We start from the raw sequence: 26,554 nt of genomic DNA on the forward strand, positions 1-26,554 counted from the left end.
CGGCAAAGAGCAGAATTAGGTGAAAGCCTGCAAGTAAGCGAATCCCTTCTGTTACTACAAGCGCACGCGAAGGAGTGGTGGGATCTGAAGCTAAGAAGGCTCGTTCTTCCCCTTCGCTGAGTTTCAGAATCTGGTTGGTGGTTCCCTTCCCCCTAAAATGGCAACAAAAAAACAAAGTCCCGCTCTGGGCAAGTCAGTTTCAGCTGCCCTGAAGGGAGAGTCGTTGGAGGAAGTAGTGCGGAGGGCGGTTGGTGAAGCCATAAAACCCTTTGTTGACAAGCTGAACGAAACAGATCAAAGGGTGGGCTTAATTGAGAGCGAAGTGAAAACCATTAAGGAAGCAGCGGGGGGGGCAGAGAAGTCTGCTCGGGAAAGTGCGTCACTCGTGAAGGCTACGAATAAAGAGCTTAAGCTGGTGGAGAACCAGCTGATCGGGCTACAAGTGGAACGAACACAGACAATTTTGCGCCTCCAGAATGTGAAAGAGGAGGAAAATGAGGATTTACGGGGTCTGGTCTCGGAACTACTGGCGACACCCGCGAGGGCAACTAAAGAAGAAGTAAAAAGCGCCATTTTGGAAGTCCGTCGGGCTACTTCAAAATATGCAATGAAGCGTCAGCTGCCTCGCGAGATCATCATTGATTTTTCATCTAAGAGGATCCGGGACACTATCCTATATAATTCATACAATGCAGATTTGGACTTTTTGGGTAATAAAGTTAAGATATTGAAAGACGTCCCATTTCTAGTTCGGAAAAGACGTTTTAAGTATAAAAAGTTCGCAGCTCTTCTGAGAGAACGTGGAATAAAGTACAAATGGTTATTTCCGGAAGGAATCTGGTTCAGTCACAAAGATCAAGCTTTCAAGATATTATCAGAAGATCAACTAAGGGATTTTGAGGATAAAAATCCGGAATTTCAGTGCACCAAGCAAGACGAAAAGGAGAAGTCTGAGGGGGGGGGGGGAGGAAACGAGCACTGCGGCTGCAATTGCTCAGAGAGAATTGCGTCCGGGACCCAGGAGGGGAAGGAAAATTTAATTTGAATTTAAATTGTAATTTGCATTTAGTAAGGTCAACCACTCCATCAATATAACATAAAGCTTTAACTTTTGAATAATGGCAGTATGAAGGGAAAACATTTTGTGTAGCATAGTTGTTACATGTTGTAGTTGTTGTGTTTTTTTTTCCTTCCTCCCCTTGTTCCCTTTCTTCCCTTTGTATTGTTAGTTAATGTAGTTAATAAAAAATAAAAATATTATAAAAAAAAAGAAATTAACTGCTTAGACTCTTGGATGTGAACATACTGTAATTGTGGTTTGTGATTGTTGAATTCATTTTTTGCACTGTGCACTTTAGACTCTAGGATTGTGAAGTTACTGACATTAAATAGTGATATTAAACAGTGGTAATGTGTAGTACCGTACGGCAGAAAACATTCTGACAACCTTCCTCCCGCCCTCAGTTGCATGTCGGTTTGGGCAGGAAAGATCAGCTCGCAACAAGCGGGAGGGATTGCTCCTCATGCTTAGGAAAGCTCTAGAAAGTCTTGTCAGACTGAACCTCTGCAGCTGGCCTGTGCCTGCACAGAAAACACTTGATGAACAACAGTTACAGGTAAGTTCAACCCTGCTTTACCTCAAATTTGGACTCCATTGCTAATTGGAATGTCCTGGTGGAAGAAGTCAATTTCTCTTGTGTTGCATGAAAGGAAGGGAAGGGAAGAGTACACATGTGGCTGGCAACAAGCAAGGGTCCATGCTTGACAATTGAATAGGGCTGTAAACAAGGCAATCCAGAGAGAAGACATTCTGTAGCTGACTACTGTAGGAATACATAGCAAGGACTGTCAGTTTTGAACATGCATTTTATGTATTTCTTGCTGCTAGTCATTAAAGACCAAGAGCCCCATGGCGCAGAGTGGTAAGCTGCAGTACTGCAGCCCAAGCTCTGTTCATGATTTGAGTTTGATCCTGGCAGAAGCCAGGTTCAAGTAGCTGGCTCAAGGTTGACTCAGCCCTCCATCTTTCCGAGGTCAGTAAAATGAGTACCCAGTTTTCTGGGGGTAAAGTGTAGATGACTGGGGAAGGCAATGGCAAACCACCCTGTAAAAAAGTCTGCCAAGAAAACGTCATGATGCGACATCTCCCCGTGGGTCAGTAATGACTCAGTGCTTGCAGAGGGGACTACCTTTACCTAGTCATTAAAGAATATATTACATTGAAGATTGATACATCAAGATGGATAGCCGTGTTAGTCTGTCTGTAGCAGTAGAAAAGATCAAGAGTCCCGTAGTACCTGTAAGACTAACAAAATTTGTGGTAGGGTATGAGCTTTCGTGAGCCACAGCTCACTTCTTCAGATAGATATCTTCAGATAGGTATCTGGAAGTGAGCTGTGGCTCACAAAAGCTCATACCCTACCACAAATTTTGTTAGTCTGATAGGTGCTACTGGACTCTTGCTCTTTTCTACTGCTGAAGACTGATATGTTAGAATTAACATATGGCTGTTAACCAAATCTTGATAAATATTAAGCCATCCAGTGCTATATGGTCCTTAAATAAAAGTAGTCCCATAGACAGGTTCCTATTTCAGAAGGCAGAAGCAAGATGCAAAATTCTTGTGGATTTCCAGTGAGGCCAGAATTTTGTTTGTAATTGCTGCTTTTAGTTCAGGTTTTTCCGGTTTCACATCATTATTCTATGTTGGTTAAGGGCACAACAAACATATTTAAGTGTTAGAGTAGTATTTCACACAGACATATGCTTTTATCACATGTATTTGAGCACTTCTAAAAAAATACATGTATTAGCTTAATTAGTTTGTCAAAATAATTTCAAATCAAAAATACATTTCAAGTTGTGTTCAATATCTTACAACTGTAGCAAGACTTGCCACTATTTCATCTTAAGGTACACCATAACAGAAGGCACGCATTCAGGAACAAGTAATGTGGAGGCACAGGTTATGTCTTATCACCTAGCGCATCATAATCATATGCCTACACCCCCAAGCCATCAGTTCCCACTTGAATTACCTGGCTACAATTGTGACAGAAGCTTCGCAAATCACCAAAAACCTGCACCTTAGAAAAAATAGGGCAATACTTGGAGAAAACAAAATGTAATAAATCGGAAGAAACATTATTTGCATTCTCAGAAACAAATGAGAGAATTATGTCAGTGTTGAAGAAAAAGGCCAGCAATGTAACCCATGTAATAATAAAATAATAACATTAGATTTATATACCACCCTTCAGGACAACTTAACATCCATTCAGAGTGTTACCGGAATTGGTCTCCTTGCGAGTAAGAGAATTTGTGTGGGAATTAGCAAGCAAGGAAGACAGCTATGCGAGAGGCTGGTAACCACAGGGATCTATCACCAACTTCTGTGGGGTACCCTCCCTTATAACAAACGAGGCTGGTGCTTAACATCAAACAACAATTTAAAAAAAAAACAGAACTGCATGCACATACACTCAGAGTTACTGGGTTAAAATAATTATACCCACACACAGAGTCCTAGGAAGCTTAGCCAGAAATTGGGAATAGAGAGAAGGAGTAAGTATATCTACCTATCCTGAAGAGGGGGTCCAGTCCGCGGGAGAAGAGAGTAGCTTTGAACACCAGCATCCTTGGCTAGGAGAGCAAGAGGCTTGGGCAAACCTCAAGGGAACAGCGCTTTGGATCCGATAAGCGTGAACGAAGGAAGGAGAGGCTTAGGGAAGTGACCCTAAGGGAGCAGCCAGGAAGCATGCACAATTTGAATGAGGCCAGGGCCTACCTTTATAGGTAAAATGTGCCCTGAGGTGGGAGAGCCCACCTAGCCGTTAGAACAAAGGCTCCAATGGTCAGTTCCTGGGTTTGACAAAAGGTTTGATTGCCTTGATCGGTAGCTGCTGGGGTGTGTGAAAGCAAATGCAAAACATGTTCCAGCGCTGCACAAAAGGGATAGTTTGTTAGTGAATTCCACCAGAGCTAAGTTGACGGATTTAGGTGGAGACTGTACTTTCCCAGGAACAACTGTACATACTTATGAATGTCATTTGATTAGCTCCTCAATCAAGGACAGGAGAGCTCATCATGGAAGAATGGAAAGGAATGTGTTAAGTGGGAATGACTCTGTGAGACCTTTGTTGCACTGGACTCCTTTGGGGCTGGAGGGACTGCAAGTCCAATCACCTCTTAATCACTCCACATTCCTGTGCGGCATTCCATGCATGCTGTGTTCTCCCGGGTGGGATTCAGCAACTGTTGGAGGTCCTCTGGTGGCAATACAGCAGCCATTTTAAATCCAGAGGCCTGGTGATATTTTAATATCACAAGCAGCCATATTAAAAATGGCTATTAAAATGGCAGAGGCGGGCCGACTGCTTACAAGAGCAGTTTACAAAATATGTCATTATTATCCCCACAACAATCTCCCTGTGAGGTGGGTAGGGCTGAGAGAGCTCGGAAGAGCTGTGACTGACTCAAGATCACCCAGCTGGCTTCAAGCAGAGGAGTGGGGAAATCAAACCCGGTTCTCCAGATTAGAGTCCCATCGTTCTTAACCACGACACCCAACTGACTCTCATGTTATGAGGCATTTGCCCATTCCTTGTTTTTGAAAAAAAGGACCTGCAGTTGCCTGTTCCTGCTGCAGCTTCAGATTGGAGCCTATTGCAGTAGCCAAGTCTGAGAGATGGCCACATAATTCCACTTCTCCAATAAGACCATAGGCATTGACTCCAGTGAAGCTGGTAAAATGTGCTTCTTTTCATAGCTGCCACTTAACCATTTAAATAGCTTTTCCTGCCAACCAGCTACTTGACAAAGTGTCTGATCAGGTCTAATGAAAGGATAGAGCTGGAAGTTTTCAGTATACAAACAGTTAATGAGTATTAGTGTGTGTGTATGCATGCATGCAAAAATTCATGTATGTGGGAAGGGGATAAGACTGAATGCTGTGTCATCACACAGAGCCTAGGCACAGGAGAAAAACTACCCAATCTTATAACAATCCGAATTTGGAAAGGAAGACGAGGATGCTTGCTCCCTTGGCCATGCCAAGTCCTGATCCAGCACTATGTTATCCATTGGTTGACAAAGCTTGTGTAAATATTAATTTTTTAAAAAACTTAGAATCCTACTTTTTTGTGGTTCCTTTGTGGCCTCTAGTGGTGTGCCAGAGGTATTACAGAACGTTACATACAGCTTTTAATTACTGTCCTAATCCCTGTGATTTGTGAAAGATAAAATGTATCATGAGTTGTTTCGTGCAAAACACCCTTTTTTAGAAGGATGAATATTCTTAATTAAATAATGAAGATATTCAGTAGGAAATACTACTATTGAAATAGAAATAAAGTATTGGGGGCAGATTTTCTAGTCTCTCTTTTAGAAGTTCAAAGACAATATGTAGAAAAATCATAGGACTGTCTCAATCTTAATACTTTAAAAAGAGGAATAAAATTACTGGGTTGAAATTACTTACCAGATACAGTGGGGATAGCATGGTGGTCTAGGGTTGCAAACTATACTAAGGTCTTGGGATGTCCGTGCCATACATGGGCAGTATGACATCATGGGAATTATAGTTTCCATTATGGCGCATTTCCTGGAATGCAACAGATTTTACTGTACAGTGTTAAGATTGACTTTCCATTGGTTTGACTGGTCTTTATGTGAGTTTTGGTATCTGAAGCCTATTCTTGTTTCGTTTTGGTGTTTTGCAAGTTTATGTTTCAGTAGAAGTCAATTAGTCAGTTTTTAGAAATTTAGCCAATATTGATTTATACTAATAGGTAAAATGATATACTTAACTGATTAGGAAATATAAATACTCTTAACAAGAACATTCCACAAATGAGGTTACTATATAGCTTAAAAAATTACAGGGTCCTGTTAAACAATTATTATCCCTAACTTTTAAACATGTTTCCAGTCCTCATACAGGGATGTGGTAACTTGCTTTACTGTTTCCCTTTTTCTATAATTTTGCATTTTTCCCCAGGGCCAGATTGAGGGGGGGTAGGGGGTAGTCTGCCCCCAGCACTGCCAAAGAGGGGGCGCCGGGTGCAGCTGCCAGCTGCCGGGAGTGCAGTGGCGGCAGCGCGGACAGCTGAGCGGCCGCCCACACCATTCGCCTGCCCAGCAGGACAAGGAGCTTGCGGCAAGCTGGCTGCCCCCTCAGCCAGGCAGGTGAATGGTACGGAGGGCAGGGAGGTCGCCCGCGTCACTCGCCTGCCCCGCTGAGGGTGTGGCCAGCTTGCCGCAAGCTCCTTGTCCTGCTGGGCAGGCGAATGGTGCGGGCAGCCTCCCAGCCCTGCATGCCATTTGCCTGTCCGGGTGAGGGGGGACATCCGGCTTGCCACACGCTCCCTGTCCTGCTGGGCAAGCGAGTGGCATGGAGGGCTGGGAGGCCGCCCACGCCATTTGCCTGCCCTGCAAGACAGGGAGCGTGGCAAGCCAGCCGCCCCGTCAGCGGGGCAGGTGAGTAGTTCGGGCGGCCTCCCAGCCGCCAGCACTGCCACTACTCCGCTGGCGGCCCGCCCGCCCTGCGTGATGACACCGGGCAACCTAGGTCCGGCCCTGTTTTTCCCCTTACCATTTTCATCCATTTGGCCTGCCTGAGGTAGTCAGGAAGACTCCCATGCTTCTGTCATTCCAGAAACTATGTAAAGCAGAATAGTTCAGTAGAGTATTTTTATAAAGGCAATGGGGCAATCGTATAACAAAATGGTTCAATTGTATAACAAAATGGTTCAAGAAATCACTTTTATGAAGTAAACAAGACTGTGAACTATACTGCTGTGTATAGAAGGTATTGTGTTGCTTTATGCATTATTCTAGTCTCACTTCTTTGTTTTTATACATATGTAATACCATTTTCTGCATTGTTTAACATATATTGTCTAATATTTTATGCTATGTTTCAAACTGCTCTAATCCTAGTCTTTATTGCTTATTAGATGTCTTATCCTATTGATTGAATTGACTTACACTGTGTAATTAACCTTGAGTCTCAGTGAGAACGTTGGACTATGAATAAATAAATTATCGGAACCAGTCCTGCTTTGGGATAGGTACACACAGCCCAGTACTTAATTTAATTGTCATGGTCTCTTCAACGTTCTTCATTCTTAAAGTGATCATGAAGTAATTCCTCTCAATCCTTGGTTGCAAAGGATCTTTTGTCATTGTCTCATAGACAATGTATTAGTTACTGAATTTTGATAAGTTGGCTTATGGACTCTTTGGAGTTCTGACATGATAATTATTTTTTTATCCACACTCATTAAAGTTACTTGACTGTTTTAAAAGTGCAGTTTGTCACCTTGATAGAGGTACAGCACAAGTATATGGCACAGTTCAGGTATTTGCTATTAATTGTTCTAATATTTAGCATCCTTTTTCTTTTCTTTTTTTACAGATAAAAGTTTTGGCTGCGTGTAAGTATCATTCTTTTCTGTGTCCAACCTTCCACTTGTTGTATAATTGTTAATCGCATATCAACACAGGCAAGTCTTAACATAGTGGTGGATATACTGTACTTCCGTGTCCCTTGTCCCTACCAGACAAGGGTTACTTTGTAAATTTAACTTGCTACTCTAGGGTTGCCAGTTCTCCACTGGGGTTGGGGATTTCCCATCCCCAGACCACACATCCCACCACTTGTAAGCTGCCCAGCAGGGGAAGAAACAGGTGGAGGGGACTTACTATGGGACCTTCCAAGCAATGTTGTGATGCCACCAGTGACATGATGACTTCACTTTCTATACGCCCAGAAGTGACATCATCACATCACTGAGTAAAGCCCTCATATTTGGAGTAGTTCTGGCATGGCAGTGATGCGATGATGTCAGTACCAAAAGTGACATCATCATGGTGATAGCAAGCAAACTTGCGCTGACGAATATACATGGGTAAGTTTCCCTCGCCATCTGCCATATCCCCCTGCCGGTTGCCAGGCGTGACCTGGCAATCCTGCAATATACTCATGGTTTCCTATTAACCAGTTTGCGAATATTGAAAGGTACACCGTCAAACAGTTTTCTTTCCTTAAGATTCTACACTCCTCTAGATGTGCTTGGTTTACAGCACTGCAGCTACAACAGCTTATTTATTTATTTAGAAAATGCTACCACTCCAAAGTACCTGCTTAGGGTAGCCTTCAAACATAATAAAACAGAATAAAAACCCAGTCATGTCATGAAAATAGTATAAAACAATAAGAGCTTAAATGAGCTGCTTCTCCCCTTTAGTGTATAAACTCTTTCTAAACACCCTAGCAGTAACAGAAAACTTATCTCAGTTCATAGTACCATTATCACATTGCTTATCCAAGAATTTGTTTATTTTCTTCTTTGACCTGGCACAGTATTGGTGTACTACATCAGTTCTAGTTTAGATCCAGCCTTTTTGCTTTCTAAGGCCCTTAAGAACAATGTTAATCTGTACAAGGATATTGTTTTGATTTCCCTTTACATATAAACTGCCAGTTTCAGACCATCCAAAGCACGTTAGGAATACGGCTGTTTTTCTCTGCTAACTGATTACTATATATATAATAGTGGACAAGCCAGTTACAGGAAGATGTATAGTTTTTGGCTTCTTAATTTTTTTTTCTTTATAGGTGATGAATGCAGTTCAGTAAATATAACAGCAAAAAATACAGAAATATATATCGAGAAACCTGACAATTTCACAATAAGTAATGTAACTTTTGCAAATGGGATGCTGGCTAAGCATGAACTACTGAATAATTCAGTATCTGAACTTGAAGCTGGAGTACAGTATATTGTTTATCTTCAGAATATTACTGAAATATGCTGCAAAAATATTACCACAGGTAAGTAATGTACTGGAGGGTCCAATAGATGAATCTTGTGTTGCTTCTAAGATGGACTCATATCTGTCACACCATCTTGAGTAAGATTTTAGCAGCATTTTCTTTTTATCCTCTCCCCATTCATGTACTTTCAGTTAGTTAATTTCCCATTTATTGTTCCCAGTATTGTTTTCCTAGTGATATAACTATTCCCTTAACTTTTAATTATATACTTATGTTAAATCTGCTTAGGCAGGGAAGAGAAGGGGGAATACATATATGGAAAATTAGGAGGGAAGGAAAGATGGGTGTGAGTAGGCTAAAGCAATATTCAAACTCTAAAATGTGTTCTATATGTAAAACAACAAATAATTTTTAAAAATCTATACTTATGAAGAACACAGACATGGTTTAGCGTAATCTCACTGGAACAGAATGGTCAATACCCCTGGCTTGATTTCCACAGTCCAGATGCACACAACTGAAGTTTTGCCCCCTCAAACATTGTCATGGGGGGAAGGATCAGCCGTGCTGATTGGCTGCCCCACAAGTCTGACATTTTGGCTATCATCTCCCTATGCACCATCTCTCTCCTGCACTGATTCCCTGCTTGCTCCAGTACCCCCCTCCCCACATACCTGTAGACAAGTTGTATGGCTTATCAGAAGCCAGCCATGGTGTGGAGGAGTGTTTGACCTGGAGACCCCTCCCTCTTTCCCCATGCAAGAGCATACCAGTGTCCCCTTAGACTACTCTCCACCCTCCTCCCTGTGACATCTAGCTGCAGCAATGGGCAGGGGGCAGGGACCAAGCCTCAGCAGTCAAGCCCTGGTCAAAGAGAGAAACAGCTGCAGAGCACACCAGATATTTGCCACATTCCTTATTCCAGTAAGGAAACTATGCCTTTGTAAGCTTCTCTGACAGACTATGGAGAAAGAGGTAGAGCCATCTCAATTGCTGCATGCCTGTGACAGGGACTGTTGTGCCAGCTAGAAGGCAGTCTGAGTAGCTCAACATGGTACAAGAACTCAGGGCTGGATTGAGGGGGGGCAGGGAGTAGCCTGCCCCCAGCGTTGCTAAAGAGGAGGCGCCGGGCGCGGCTGCCAGCCACTGGGAGTGCACTGCTGCTTGCCGCGTGGGAGGCTGAGCGCAGGGTTGGGAGGCAGTTGTCTGCCCCACTGATTGGGTGGCTGGCTTGCCACGCGCTCAGGACCTCCCAGCCCTGCGCTCAGCCACCCGCACAGCAAGCCAGCCACCCCCAGCCCTGCGCGGGTGGCTGAGCGCAGGGCTGGGAGGTCCTGAACGCATGGCAAGCCAGCCACCCCAGCGCACGCCCGTGCCGCCAGCTCCGTGGTGCACTGTGTGCTGGGGCAGCTGTCTTGCTGTGTGGGTGGCACGGGGCAGCGGGGCAGGTGAACCGCACGGAGGGCCTTCTAGCCCTGTGCTTAACCACCCACGCGGCAAGCCAGCCGCCCCAGCGCACGCCTGTGCCGCCGCTGCCAGCTCCCACTGGGTGCTGGGGCAGCCGGCTTGCTGCGCGGGCGGCACTCCTCCTGCCCCTGTGTGATGATGTTATGGAAGTGACATCATCACGCAGCGCCGAGAACGTGGGCTGTGCAAGTGCACCGAGGGCCAGACAAGGGTTGCACCAGGCGCCGGCAACCCTAGATCCACCCCTGCAAGAACTGGACTGGAATGAGTGAGTTGGCAAGCGCCCCACAGAGTGGTGAGATTTCCACTGGTCAAGTGCATCCAGTGGTCATATCATAGGCTCAGCAGATGGTTAAAACTTTACTAGGAAAGACTTTCTTTTAGGTCTTCATCCTGTTGAATTTTTGTATGCACAGAAACCACAGAGACATAGGCAATAATGAGTAATGTGCCAGACCAACAGCACTCCAGATGTGACTTCTAAAGTTTTGCATGTGGTGCTTTAGCCATTTGCATTTCCCCTTCTCCACCTTGGAGAATGGGCCTGTTACAACCTCCTTTCTTTTTCAGTTAGGTTTTAGCTTTTAACCTTCTTCTTATACCCTCTGGATAGATTGCTGCCACCAGGAATTATATTCCAAAATAGTTAATTTAAATTTCCCTTTTAATAATGTGACCAAGCATCAGGCTCCTTCATGAGACTTTGCGGCCCTGAGGAAGGAATGGAATATATAGGGATGACAGATACTCTGGGATTAAAAAAACAAAAACAAATTAAACGTTTATTTTTACAAGAAGCATATTGGTTTCATACTGTTAATTAAGCTTGATGGTTTCAAAGATAGTTGTCAGTTCTTAAAGTTTCTTTTCATAGGCTCAGTCACACAGATCTTCATAAACTTTCTCAGGTGCACACACAGTTTGTCTGCTTTGCCCAGACTCAATATTTCTCTCATAAATGCATAGACACTCTCAGGCTACAAACAACTTGCCTGCTTTGCCCAGACTGAATCTTTTCTCTCCACTCACTAACTAAAACTGCAGTTCACTCAGCCCCCATTCTCAGTCATCAACCAATCATCTCACTTACTCATCCCTCTCTTTCACCCTGACTTTTAATCTGTATCACACCAAACATTTAAACACACACACACGCTTAAAATCATTACAGGGCCCTACATGGTGGGCTGCCCTGTTGGGGCTCAACCTAAAAAAAGTAGGGAAATGAGTCTACAACCAGCATACTTAACAGTCAACCAGAAAAACCTGAAGAATAAATGATGTCTGTTTCAGAAAATATGTTAACCCAATAAAACAACCATACTTTAACAAACAAAATTTTCATACATAATAATGCAATCACATAAAAAATCATAAAGGACTAAATATGCTTCAACTAAATTCCACATTCTTTCATAGGGTGTGGGTGTGTATGTGTAGAATCATACCAAGGAAAAAGATATCAAAAATATTAATACAAAATCTGAATTATGACCTTAAATTATTCTTGCCAGGTCTTTTTGAAAACCTGAAAATTTAAAAAGATAAACATTTTAAAATCTTTTTCAAATTTAATTTTAAAAAGAAATATGTTGGATTTAACCTGCCTACAAATTGGCGGATTTATGGGAACAGCAGTCTCCCATGCACCATGAAAAGTCGCTGCTTAGTCACAGTGTGCATTTGGTTGTACAAAAGTTGAAATTTCACCCAAAGTTAGGTATTTCATGTGAGCAGGGAAAGACCAAACTGACCTCAGACTTACCATGCCAGCACCATCCCTGCTGTGGGCTTATCCTCACCACCAGCCATTTGCCAGAAAAGGCAGAGCCTGATCCCACAGCCGGAAGATGGTGGGTGGACTCCTGGACTTCCACAAGACTTGACTGTCACAGTAGCCATCCCCCCCCACCACCTCAGAGGGCTTTGTATTGTTTTTTTTTAAAAAAATTGGTGATTTAATAGTGTTACATTGATCTAACGGTATAGCTCTACTCCCTTGCCTTGTGGAGATATAAAGGGGCTAGAAGCAAACGCATAAGATTGTGGCCCAGATTTTAAGTCAGCTTTTATAGTTCTAGGAAAGGAGATAGGAAAGAATATTTGGATAACTTCCGTTCTTCTCCCAATCTCTGTTTTATACAGGTGGAAGTTGAGATTGTCACCTGTTTTTTTCTCCGTTGACATCAGCATTTTATAATGAGGGAATAATGTTGAAATTCCATCTCATAGGAGATATTAATATTTGGCATAAATTTAGGTAATCTACAATAGATGATTTGTGTGTGTGGGGGGGGCAACCCTATGAATCAAGGACCTTCAAAACTTTCAATCGTTAAGCCTTGCTCAGGTCTTGCAAACTGAAGGCCGTGGCTTTTTTTATTGAGTCAATCCATCTAATGTTGGGTCTTCCTCTTTTCCTAGCACTGTCTTTTCAGTGAGTCTTGTCTTCTCATGATGTGACCAAAAATAGATGATTTACTATATAATAATTGTTAAATACATGTGATTGTGAAGGTAGAAAGGCCACCCCTATTTAAATATTTCCGAATTAAAAGCATCGTAATAGCATTGCAGCAAAAATATTATCCAATGAAGAGAGAAAGTAGATAATTTTCAGCATATATAGGAATGGAAAATTTTTAAGAAGCTATAGAAATAATTTTGGGTTTGATCACAACAGGTCTAATATACTATCGCTCTTTGGAGGGGAAGTTCATCATGCATGCTTTCTGCCCTAAGCTGCCACTCAGCACAGCACAGGCACCAGGGCCAGCAGGGAAGAGAAGAATGAAGTGTCCCTTTTCATTTGAGTCCTTGCAGGTCCCCCTTGTTTGATTTGTAGTTGCCAGTTTTTTGGACTTAGACCAAAGGAAGTAAAAATAAGTAAATAAAATAAATTCTAATCAAAGAACTATGCTCAGATGATCTCCTCCCCCAAGAGAACGGTTTTGGCTCTCTGCACATGCATGGGGGAAACTTTGTGTGTGTGTGTGTGTGCACGCATACACACGTTTCTAAATTATAGTAGTACAGTATGATAGGAGTATGGATTTGTGTGTGTTATGTGCAGTCAAGTCGTTTCCGACCTATGGCGACCCTATGAATGAAAGACCTCCAAAATGTTCTATCTCTAACAGTCGTACTCAGATCCTGCAGACTGGAGGATGTGGCTTCTTTTATTGAGTCAAGCCACCTCGTTTTAGGTCTTCCTTTTTTCCTGCTGCCTTCCACTTTTCCTAGCATTATTGACTTTTCCAGAGAATCTTGTCTTCTCATGATGTGACCAAAGTATGATAGCTTTAGTCTTGTTATTTTAGCTTCTAAGGAGAATTCAGGTTTGATTTGATCTAGTACCCACTTATTTGTCTTTTTTGCTGTCCATGGTATCTGTAAAACTCTCCTCTAGCACCACATTTCAAATGAATCAGTTTTGAGCTAACTTGAACAACTTCAATGTCCTCATATCAACTTTAAAATTGTGTAATTCCTCAGTAGTCATTACTTTTGTCTTCTTGATGTTCAGTTGTAATCCTGCTTTGGCACTTTCTCCTTTAACCTTCATCAGTAGTTGTTTCAAGTCTTCACTGTTTTCTGATAGTAATGTGGTATCATCTGCATATCTCAAATTGTTAATGTTCCTCCCACCAATTTTCACTCCACCTTCTTCTAGATCTAATCCAGCTTTCCTTGTGATATACTCTGCATAGAGAGGGAGATAATATGCATCCTTGTCTGATACCCTTGCCAATTGGAAACCATTCCATTTCCCCATATTCTGTCCTGACAGCAGTCTCTTGTACAGGTTGCGCATCAAAACAATCAGATGTTGTGGAACCCCCATTTCTTTTAAGACTCTCCATAGCTTTTAATGTTCATAATTAACAATAACATAGTTAACAATAACTACTGATTGGTATGGTCCATTTAGTTTGTTTGTAGAAAATTTTGATACTTTGTAATAGGTATCTTTTCTAGCATATAAATTTTTTTAAAAACTTTGGGGGGAAATATACAGATGATGCCACTGTGCACACAATTACCAGAATGAAGGACCCCAGGATAGTGGCAGTTACGGAAATTGTATAACTGCTTTACCATTTGCCAGTTCTGGCTCCCCCTGTTTCAGCAAGTCAGAGTTGGAGGTTGATTTTCAGATTTCCTCATCTGTACGTAAGAATCCATGAAAGTACTGTATATGGAGTTAGACTATTTTTCTGGCCAAGAAATGTCAATTCTGACAATATTGAAATTCTGAGGGATCCTTTAGGACATAAAATATCAGCCTTTAAAAAATGCCTTCTCCTGTATGTGTTTGAATTTTTTTTTTAATTAAAAAATTCTTTGCTTTGGAAAAGATCCATCTGGCCAGTTTCCTCAGGGAAGGGACCTGGTAAAAATTGGTATAGGATCTTGCTTGTTACCAAACTCTCGCAGCTTCTCCTTATTTGCTAATTTCCCCAACTCGCAAGGAGACTCATCTAGGTAACATAAACCACCTGTCCCTTGAAAACAGCATATGCATTGCATACATCACCCTTCCCCCTGACTTAGCCTCCACTCAGCAAAGGTTCCTGGGTGTTACTTTAGTGTTACTTCAGTTCAGTTAACCATACAAACCCAATTATATTTTTATCATGAAACATTGTATTTCCATGTTCCAGAAAACATCTGGAAAACATCTTCTCAGTAGCCTTTAGGTTCCAAAACTGTAATTTACGTAAATCTATGGTATTTCTTTGGTTATGATATATAAGGTGAAGAAATTAGATTCCTGAATTCAGAGAACAAAATACATATCTTTTCCATTTTTATTGTAATAATTAAAATGTCTGTGCTCTGAGAAACATCTTCCCAAATGAAGTTACAGTTTCTACTTAAGAAAACAAAACTAATTTTTAAAGTGGTAATTTTAAAATTAATTTCATCATAACCCCTACCTCTTCTTTTTTTGAAACAGTGCCCAATGCAGTCACTGACATTCGTTTTAGCAGCATCACTACCACATCAGTAAATGTAGTGTGGAACAGCACAGATCGAAATGCTGCTGATTACAGCTACAGAATAGAAGTTGTTGGAAATGGCACCAATAGGACGGAAAACTCGAATGTCACCTCTGCAGTTATTATGAACTTAGAACCTGGTACATTGTACACATTCACAATATTTCCACAAGTTGCTGGAATTAAAGGAGATCCCAGGAATGCTTCCACATATACAAGTAAGTATATTATGACTCACAAAGATTTCATATCACAGTAGTAGATTTTCCAAACTAACCACTCTGGCTATTCTTCATGCTTAATTCCATTCCACCCTGGCATTCTCATGAATTCAGGAAAAATATAGTATTTCTAAAATGATGTTTCTGGTTGTCGCTGGATTCCCCATTCTGAAAGCAGATCATACGTTCTATTAGAGGTCACAGTGGACAGCTCCAGATGAAGGCAGCACAGTTTGCAATGGGAAGCAAATTGGGAAGCATGGGTGGGAGCACTTGTGCACAAATGAAAACTTCACCTGTTTCTTATTATTAAATGCCAGCTATAGGGAAATCCTGATGAACGCAGCAAGAGAAAATGAAGTTGTTGTTGAAATCTTTGGTTCAAGGCTAAATTAGGTCTGTCAGTACGTAGCATCCCACATTCTTAGAAAGAGATGGAAGGTGAGGCAGAACAATCTCATTGGGCAGGATCTAAGGCAGCAATGCTAATGAAAATGTTTCCACACACCTCTAGAGATTGTACTACATGGGATCTCCTAATGCATATAGTCAAACTTCGTGTTTGTAGAGATGGTCAATTTAACCATACAAAAAATCAGGTTTATTTTGGGTTTTTTTCCCCTTGTGCTAAACATAAACCCTCTTTGAGCTGTTCTTGCTAGTTTATTATGATATACATCAATACGTCCAATTTGAATGGGGGCACTCTCATTTAAATTTATTTTATCTTGATGTCTTCTGTTGTCATCTATTTATCTTCTGCTGTTTATTTAATTAAGCTTTATTCTATTTGGTTTTCCTTGTTTCTTTTTTCTCTCTTTTTCTTTATCCTATTTTTTTTCTTGTAAAGTGGGGGCTCATATTTAATTCTTTCTTGAAGTGGAGGCTCATATTTAATTCTGTTTTTTCTACCTTCCCATATATATTCCTCTGATTTTTTTCCTCCCATTTTATTAACTTTAAAAATCTGATGGCATTATGGATTACAAAAGTTTAACAAGGAACATTAATGGGGTAAATTCAGCCCTAAAAAGGAAGAAAATATTTCACTATTTGAAGAACCTAAAACATGATATGATTTGTTTGCAAGAAACCCATATTAGAAAAAAATCATATAAAATTTCTGACTTATAAAGTTCTGGGTGAAGAATTTATAGCAGCAGATACCAAAAAGAATGGAATTGCTTTGTATATTAAACCACACTTAAAGCCTAAATTGATATTGAGTGATGAGCATGGAAGCTATGTGGCGGTAGAAATCAACTTACAGGGGTCAAAAATGGTGGTTGGTGTAACTCTGTGCTCCAAATGAGAATATCCTTTTTTTTTCTCTTGTTTTGCTTTGTTATGTGAACTACAGGGTAGGCTGAGCAGGAAATGTCGTCTCTGGGATTTGATTTGGGCTGTGCTCCCAGTTTCATCTGTCTTCTCTGTCTTACCTGCCTCGCTCTGTTCTAGCCTGTTTTATCTCAGCTTTAGTTTTATGTCTGTTTGTATTTTCAACTCCCTCTCTTCTCTGTTTCAGTGGCTGAGAGGCAGAGAAGAATTTACTTTGTTGTTTTATTTCAGGTCTTTTGCTTTGGGTTCTACTTTATTTTAATTTTTAATCTTATTTTTATTCATTATTAAATTCTTTTAATTTTTTGTTTCTTATTGTTTTGTTTGCCTTGTCACTGTTGCTGTTCAAGTTTTTTGGTTCTGTCAGGTTGTGCTCAGCATCTACAGTAAGCGGCCCTTCTCCTCCTTGCTTAATTAAGTATAGAGAGAGAGGGAGGTTTGATAAAGAGGGAGGTTTGATAGAAGAACACTGCTAACATTATCAGTGACCATTTTTCTCTTTTTCTTCCTCTTATTTTTGGTTTATCCCTTGTAAAATGGGAAGGGACTAGTTGGTTGTTAATATATTTAATGTATTTGAGAAGGGAAGTACTAAGTTATATGGTTTAAATTTCATATGTTGCTTTTTAACTAACATGTTTAACTATTTAATTATTTTAATTAGTGTTCTGAGGTTTGGAGAAGCTTTGGAATAGCTACCAGAATTTATAGTATTTTTTGTGGGTTGTTATTTTAGTGTCTGATATGGCAGTTGAAAGGGAAAGTCCATTTAAGCACACTTTAGCCCCATTTACAAAACAAAGCAAGATTGTCAGCTTTCTGGGAGGCTCTCTACAACCGCTCATTCAAATTGATATATGGGCCTTGAAGATGATGACCTTCTTCTATCCCCAGTGAATATTAGTCAGACTCCTTCATTGGTCATGGAAGAATTTGACAAGCCAAGAAACGATGTTAGATCTCAGAAAAAACCCTAACATCTAACTCTAATGCATGCATAGGTCAAACTGAGCAAACTTTGCTTATAGCCCAGTCTCTCAATAAAATTTATGAAAGACTGAAAAGTATAACACAGATCTGTCAGAAGCAACTCTTTCTGTATGAATCTTTTCAAAAATGTCTAGAAATCCAAGTATCTGTCTCTGACAGCAATAAAAGTGGAGAGGGATGTTACGTTTGTTGGCGCAGCGTAGTTTGAACTGTAGCTGAGCTTTAAATAAGGCTTCCACACACTTATAGTAGTAAAAGTGTATGTACATTTATTTTACAGTGACTTTTATACAGGACTTTGTTCTCACTGTCAAAGTGCTTCGCCAAGCACTTAATGGAACAAGCTCCACACTTACACCAGACACAGCTGGCTTATATACATCCATAGCACCCCCCAGTGTCCAATCCCAGCACATCAGGTGAGGTGTCAAAGCTGTTTCTTCACTCTTGCATCATCCAAGGACCTGTCAAATAGATCTTTTACATCAGTTATGACAGACAGACCTAAACAGCAAGATGCACACATGCTTCTTGGCTCATTATGTCAACAATGTTGGCTATGATTGCTCCAATAAGAGCATCTCTTAGGAAGAGAAACTTATACCAACATTCTGTTATTTTGAATGTCTGTCCCTGTCAGGGTAAAATTATAAACTGGGCCCCTAAATGTGGAGCTAGGCAACACCTTCAATTTTTTCTGAATCTATCTTATGTCAATCTAAAGCGGGTCAAGCGAGTACCCAGTGTTGTTGGTTCTAATAGAATTTTACTCTCTGTCCACTCATCTAGAATACCATTGCTGCTTCAGGCAGAAGGGAAAATTTCTGTTTCACTCAAAAAGCAGACTGTGTCCTAGAGCTAAGTGTAACACTACAAAAGGGGATCCATGAGCTCCAAAAGGAAAACAGTCGCATGCAAGAGAGAATACTGAACCTAGAAGTTGCAACTTGCCAATCTAATTTAAAATTTAGGGGAGCTGACAAATACTCAAAAGAATACCTTCTTTTTTGGCAAACTGACTAGCAAACGTCATGCATTTAGAAGACAGAATAATAACAAAAGCTTACCAAATAGGATCACAAAATAATTTAAAAAAGAAAAACCTCAGGGACATTTTGGCAGTCACACCAGATTGGAGAACAAGAAGTAAATATTAGACATAGCCAAAACCCAATCAGCACACTCTTTCAACGGAGCTCCAATCTCAGTTTTCATAGACCTACCTAGCGAACAAATGGAAGGAATTAAAGACAATAACTGAAACGCTACGACAAGCCCAAATCAAATACAAATGGTCAAACTACAATATACAGTTTACCAATCTACAATTTAAACACAAAGGCAAGCTACACCACATCTCAGACCACAATTCAGGTATATCAGTACTGCAAGATCTGAACATATCTGCTCCAATGAACTTGACAAACTATCCCCAAAGCGGAAAATGGAACAACCACCTACTCAACCCAAAGGGAGTAAAATACCTGTCTGGTACAACACATGAAAAAACATAAGGGCTTAAGGTTAAAAAAAAATGAAATAGGGAAAATTATGGCTAAATTATATAAAATTAAAGTTATAATGCATATTGGAGTTTGGGGGGCAGGAAGGGGAAGGGAATTCTATGAATAGCTCTCAAATTAATATTACTCTTGTTTACTGGTAATTATACCAATAACTCATGTTATTGGTGATACCCAAGTTATAGAGGGTATTATACTTCAAAAAGCTAAACATTTAGTATCTTGCAAAGGGGAAGAGGAAGGGGGGGAACAACCTAAATCGTTAAAAAAATATACAGTTTTATTGAGAGGGTGGGGATATATATATTGTTTGTTTTGAAAGAAAAGAGAAGACAAAATAATATATATAAACCTAGTACTTACTCACCATTATATAGTCAAGTTTATTGTTGGTGAACTAATTAATAAATAGTGGTCACACTGCTTGTGATAGTCAGACCTGGACAATTCAATGTTTTAGCTGTTATGGTTATATTTGTCCTTACCATTGTCATTATTTGCTGTTATTACTACCATTGCTTCTTTGTTGTTCTGTTGTTGAGTTATTGATGCTCAAGACTGATCTGGCGCTGCCATCCTCTTGACTTTTGCACGCTGCCAGCAATGTGTCGACAGCTGCTCAAACACGGTGGAGAACAACAGGTCTGGCACCTACATGCCTTGGCTTGTGCATGCTGCCAGCAATGTGTCAGCCATTAGAGAAATCCAAATGGCTCTGCCTCTTGCCATGGAAATGGGAAACAACTTCACGCTCCTCCAGCATATGAATTTGGTGGGGAAAGATGCCAGGAGTCTCTTCAGCTCCGGGATAGCATCAAATTATGCATATACCAACTCCCGTTGGGAGGTCCCGCTGCAGGCTTCTTCCTTTCAGACCAAACCCTGCCACCCCGATAATATCTGTATCATCAGTTCGGTAACATACCTGAGTCACAGGACATATCCATGTCTCTTGACCTCATTAATTTACTAAGACATGCCTTGAGAGTGGAAATTCATAGCTTTTGCCCACCTGAAACAACAGTTAACAATAGAACTACATTCACGTCCGCTGCTCCTCCTCCACCCCTAGATTGAAAACCAACCTGTTCTCAAAGGTTGACAATGGCTGATCAAACCACCAAAAAAAATGAAATGAGCCCTAGATAGGAAGGCTTGCAGGGAACCTCTTTGGGCAGGGGTTTGGTTCTTGAATAGCAAATTTATGGACATGGAGGAGGGGGAGTTCTTACTGAATGAGGAGGAGGAGGAAGTCTCCATGCCAGAACAATTGGCACATCTCCTTAATCATGAGAGTTAGCAGTACTTACTAGCCAAAACACTCTCAGCCTTCCCCTGGGGAAGGACACCAGATCAGGGAACTCCAATTGCAGATCCATAGGAAACTGAGAGTTCTTTCCCAGGGATGGTTTGTCAGAAAAGGTCCTTCCCTTTTCCAGAGCATTCTGAGAAGCAGATTAAAGCTGAGTGGTCTAAACCATCAGCCAGTCATCAATTCCCAAATTTTGTTAATAAATTGTTCTCATTCTCCTTGCTAATGAGATACTGCAGGTGCCTGTGATTGTTGCTCCAGTGGCTGCTCCACAATCAGCCAGACTCTTATCAGAAGATGGCCAGAGCTCATTCAGTGGCAACATAGACAAGAAATGAAAGCAGCATTCAAGAGAGCCCATGAGGCCCCAATCATGGCCATTAAGGTTGTGATATCTTCCATCGTCTCCAGCGTGCCTATAGTGTGGATTAGAAAACTGATCCAGACAATGATTAATGCCTCCACAAAGGGGCAAACAGGATCTGAAAAGTCAGCATCATTTTGGCTGACACCACCCAGCACACGCTTACCTTTTCCCAAGAACTATGGTCTCAGCTGCAGTAGCATGGAGATCCCTGTGGCTGAGAGCATGGCCAACAGACGTTCATTCCAAGAACATTGTCCTGTCCTAGTGAGTGTCAGGACAGCCGAGTGGTCTAAGGCGCCGGACTTAAGGCTTCTACCTTACTGGCTGTGGGTGTTTAGGTCTCTATATGGAGGTGTGGGTTCATAACCCACTTTTGACACATTCCCTCCCCCACTTCCAGGGAGATAAACTGCTCAGGTATGATCTGGAAAATAATTTGATTGAGACGAGACAAAGATGCTCCAACCGACAATCCTTGGGCTCACAGTCATTTTGTTTGCAACGCACATGACCTAGACCCAGACAGGACTACAAACAACCAGCCTGGGGTTATTCTAGATAATCCTAGTGAGACTCCTCTAACCCATGATCAAGCAGGCAGCCATTGCCCACAACAAGAGACCTGTCCTCGACATCAAGTCCTCCAGGACATGTCTCACCAAATGTTCCTGTGGGGAGTAGTCTTCTTCCCTTCCACCAAGTCCAGGGCAATGCATAGGTGGATGCCTGAATCTTAGAGGTAGCCCCTCATGGCTATTCTAGTTCAAGACGTGATAGTCTATACCCCAGAAGACAATCTGACACCTACTGGATATTCGAACAGTAGTAAGAGGTCTATTTTTTTCACATTTCCTGAAGAGAATGGGACCAGAGAATGATACCAGACCTCTAGTTCTTGAGCAGTTTTATCAAGTTCCAACACTTCCAAATGGAGACTCTGTGATCAATTTCATAGGTCATTCAACCAGAAGAATACACATCATATATAGAACTCATCATGGAGGCATACTTCCATGTACAGATTCTGCCAGTTCATCAACAATGCTTGAGACTTAGCATGGGCAAACTCCACCCGCAGTTTAGAGCCAGGCCCCTTGGTCTGTCCAACACACAAAGGGTGTTCACAAAATTCCTGGTCAACCCAATGGTCTACTTCAGAGAGGAGCATATCCATGTCCACCAGTACGTGGACCATCTCAAGTTCAGGTCAAGCTCAAGAGAAAAGTCTCATCAGGACACGCAATTTGCCTCCCAGTACTAACAATGCCACATTTTTGATAGACTTGCATGAGAGTTTGCTTCAACTTTCCCAAGGTTGGAACAAATGAGAAAGCTCTTAGACATGAAAAGTGCTGTCTGTTCCTCACCAGAGAGAAGATCAAGAAGACCAAGCAGTTAGCCCAGGCTGTTCCCAAAAGTGAGACATCATTCCTTTAGGACTCCAGCCAAGCTGATGGGCGTACTAGTTTCCAGTAACAATATATTCAGGAGCCTTCTGCAAGCAAGGCCATCCCAGTTCTTTCTCAGACCTTACCAGCAGCAGATCATGGAGAAGACAGACCTGCCTCTCCAGATACCAAGGACACTGTAAGGAAAGGGTTCCCCACGGACGCCAGCTTCATGGGCTGGAGACCAACTCCATATGGAGATCTAGTCCAAGGTTGTTGGATGAAAAGTGAGTCATGTTTTCCCATCAACATCTTGGAAATAAGAGCGTTTCTCCTGGCCTTGCTTCACATCCTGATGAGTATGGACAACGTTGCAGAAAAGACATACATAAATGAACAGGGGGATCCAAGGCCTTGAGACCTTACAGGGAAGCAGCCTTGATACTTCCTGGGCAAATGGTCAATCATCCTTGATCAGAGCCAAATGTATCAGGACACACCCAATGTTCAGGCAAACAGGTTGAGCAGGGAGACGTCTCAGTGGGGTAAATGGCCTCTCAAGAAGGAAACCTTCAGCAGATCACAGCACACTGCGGTACACCTCTCCTGGACAGGTCTGCATCTCAGTGCAAACATCTACTACCTAGGTAAATGACCAGGTTCTCTTACCCACAGACAGAAGGGACTGATGCCCTGACATTGCAGGGGTCCTCTATGCTGTCCCCTCATTCCACCCATATCCAAACTCTGGAGTAAGATCCAGGCTCCACCACCTGGGGTTCCCCTCACTCCAACAGACATCGTTATCTCTGCCTCTTACTCTGCCAATGTTTACAGATATATTGCAGTAGGGACTGAATGGCACCCTCATCCAGATTGGCTATACTTACCTGTGTAGAAATGGAGAGGAATTCCTTCCCAAGATGGGGATTTTCCCTGAGGTAACCTTTGATCCTCCAGGAAACAATCAAATATCAGGAATTACAACAATTCCTGGAAAGACTTCACCAAGTGGGGCAGAAGAAAAGCAATGGATGTTCTACATCCCTCTTCAGATACAATTTTAAGGCTACTCCAAGGTGGCCTCAGGACTGACCATAAACCAGCTACACTCAAGAAGCAGGTCTGACCATAAACCAGCTACACTCAAGAAGCAGGTCTACAAATCTCTCAACATAGAGGTTACTCCTGAAATAATGGCTCATTCAAAGAGGAGCACCACAACTAATGCAGCATTTAACTGGAACACACCAGTAAAAGAAGTCTGTAAGGCAGCAACATAGTCGTCAGTCTTGACTTTCGTGACTATGTTGAACCTGTTTGATTCAGCGGATAGCACTTTTGGTAGAAGAGTACTGCATCACGTTATTTCGGATGAAGACAACAGTCCACCCAAGAACTGATCACTGCTTTGGGAGTTCTCAAAGATATCCTTTACCTCAGGGGGAGAATGGACCTTTGGGCACTTACCATGAAGGGTCCTTCTCCTCTGAGGAATGGAGGACATCTTGCCCACCCTAGGTCTTCATCTTCGTCTAAATTGTTACCTCACTCTACCTGCTCAGAGTTGTTTTTTTGACTTGCTGTTCCAAATAACATATGAATGTCGGGGGTGGGGGCGGGTTGCAAGTGCAGTTGTTGCTAGATAAGTTGTGGTTACTGCTTAGCGGAGTCACCCAAACTGAGGGAGGGGTGTCCCATATGCCTAACAGGAAGAGGAAATATAAGTCAGTTCTTGCCTCCCTGACTGGATGGTGGGAAGCAACCAAAGATGTCCTCTGTTCTTCAGAGGAGAAGGATCCTTCACGGTAAGTGCCCAAAGGTCCATTCCTCTGACTTAGCCTCCACTCAGCAGAGGTCCCTGGATGTATGCACCGTTGTATGGGCTGCTCCTGGATGCCTCTCCTTAGTGTTATTTCAGTTCAGATAACCAGACAAACCAGACAAAGATATTTTTAAACCAGGTTTTTTATTGTGAATCATATTTTCATGTCTCATAAAACATCTTATCAGTAGCTTTTAGGTTCCAAAACTATAATTTACATAGATCTCTGGCTGAATTTTCAAAACGAGATTTCTTTGGTTATGATATATAAGGTGAAGAAATAGTATATGATATATACGGTGAAGAAATAATAGATTCTTGAATTCAGAGGACAAAACTCCTTTCTTTTCCATTTTTATCTTAAGAAGGAAAATGTCTATGCTCTGAGACATTTGTATGACTTTGTATCCATGTTGAGTTATTTTTGCAGTGTTACCTTTAAAAAAAATTAATTTCTTTCACTTGTGTGTTTAAATTAACTTTTATACAAATCCCCACATCTTTTTTTTTTTAAAAAAAAAAAACAGGGCCCAATGCAGTCACTGACATTCGTTTTAGCAGCATCACTACCACATCAGTAAATGTAATGTGGAACAGCACAGATCGAAATGCTGCTGATTACAGCTACAGAATAGAAATTATTGGAAATGGGACCAATAGGACAGAAAACGCAAATGTCACTTCTGTAGTTATTAGGAGCTTGGAACCTGGTACAGGGTACAAATTCACAATATTTCCACACGTCGCTAGAATTGAAGGAGATCCCAGGAATACTTCCACCTATACAAGTTAGTAAATTACAACTCATGGAGGTTTCGTATCACAGAGGTACATTTTACAAACTTACCACACAGGCTATTCCTCATGCTTGATTCCATTCCATCCTGGCATTCTTATAACTTCAGGAAAAATATATTGTTTTTAAAATGACATTGCTGGTTATGATGGAACCCCCCCTCACTCTCCACAATGTGAGGCAGATTTCCCTGCTTTGACTGAGCTGCCTGCAATAGTATGTTAATATTTCTGGTTTAGAAAGTCTATGCCGTGGTTCAGCTCAGCCCAGCTAGCTCCAATCAGCTCAGAGGAGGAGGAAACTGCCATAGCTGGAACTTAACTGTCACCGCCTCCAGACAGTCCGCCTCCAGACACCACCAGAGGTCTTGGCTACCCAACCACTGCTCAACAATGACCCCCCCCAGTCAGTCTCAGCTTAGGATGCACCTGTTGCCCCCCAGCTACCCACAGGATCTTTGCTCCCATCTCCAACTAGGACTCCGCTGCCAACCTCACCTCCTCCATCCCCCACTAGCACCCCACTGCCCACCTCGCCTCCCCAGTCGTCGACGTACACTCTGCTACCCACCTTACCTCCTCTGTCGCCAGAGCCATGGGAGTAGACATGCCAGAGGGTCTGGCGCAAACTAGGGAAGAACAAGTGAAGTGCGCAGTTAGTGGCCCAGAGGCAACCGGAGTTGATCGGGGACAGAGAAAATGCATACCTAGGCCAAGTGCAGTTTGGTGAGGAATGAGCACCTTGGCATAGAAGACAGATAGGGGAAGATGATAGTTGTGGAAGCAACAAGTTGATTCGCCTTTGACTCCGGCACCACTGATCCTGACTCTGCCCAGCTCCGGTGACTTCAGTCTGCCTTGGACTACAATCTGGACTGGCCCTAGTGACGACCAGCCAGCAGTCTCTGGTCCTGACTCTACCTTGCTTTTGCAACTTCAGACCACCTTGAACCATGACTCAGACTCTTGTGCACAACCTATGGACTGGATTCTGACAATCCTTTAGCCAGCTTCGGGACCTCTAACAGTCTGTTTGTCCCACCTTGACTCACAGATATAATTATGGCTTTTAGCCCAGGCCAGGAACTTGATTGGGGAAAGCAGGAGCCCTCTTTCTTTTGTGCTTGGAAATTGCACTGAAGACTGTTTAAGATTTTTTTTAAAAATAACTTTATTTACCAAGTAGGGATTGAGTCCGTGTAGTCAGGATAAAAGTGCAGAGGTAAAATTTTGTTGGTATTACAGAATACACTTTGTGTAACAGGCAAAATAATATCCTTGAAGCTTATTTTCATATATTCTTCGTTCTTAACAGCGAGAGGTGTTTTACTTAGGAATTTAGTTACAGCAACAATGTTTCTTCAGGAAGTTTCCTATGACAGTTCAGGTTTTCTGGAGTTAGTCACTTGCTTTATGCACCTAACTTTCCTGAAACTAGAGGGAATTTCTATTTCCTGAGTAGTGTAAAACCATTTTGCCTGCACAGCAGACTCGGGGTCCTCCTCACAGCCAAACCTCCTTTGAAACTGAGCAGGAATTAATCTTC

General features: G+C 41.9%; 1 protein-coding gene across 1 annotated transcript in view; it reads left to right on the forward strand.

Moving 5' to 3' along the window:
* Positions 1-26,554, forward strand: part of PTPRJ (protein tyrosine phosphatase receptor type J) — a 182,358-nt gene that overhangs the window by 98,136 nt on the left and 57,668 nt on the right. Inside the window, exons 2-4 of the mRNA XM_054972131.1 lie at positions 7,418-7,436; positions 8,621-8,836; positions 15,207-15,467. Coding sequence (XP_054828106.1) covers positions 7,418-7,436; positions 8,621-8,836; positions 15,207-15,467 — 496 coding nt within the window. The remainder of the gene's footprint in view (positions 1-7,417; positions 7,437-8,620; positions 8,837-15,206; positions 15,468-26,554) is intronic.

This window comes from Eublepharis macularius, chromosome 2 (genome assembly GCF_028583425.1).
Source record: "Eublepharis macularius isolate TG4126 chromosome 2, MPM_Emac_v1.0, whole genome shotgun sequence".
Taxonomy (NCBI): Eukaryota; Metazoa; Chordata; class Lepidosauria; order Squamata; family Eublepharidae; genus Eublepharis; species Eublepharis macularius.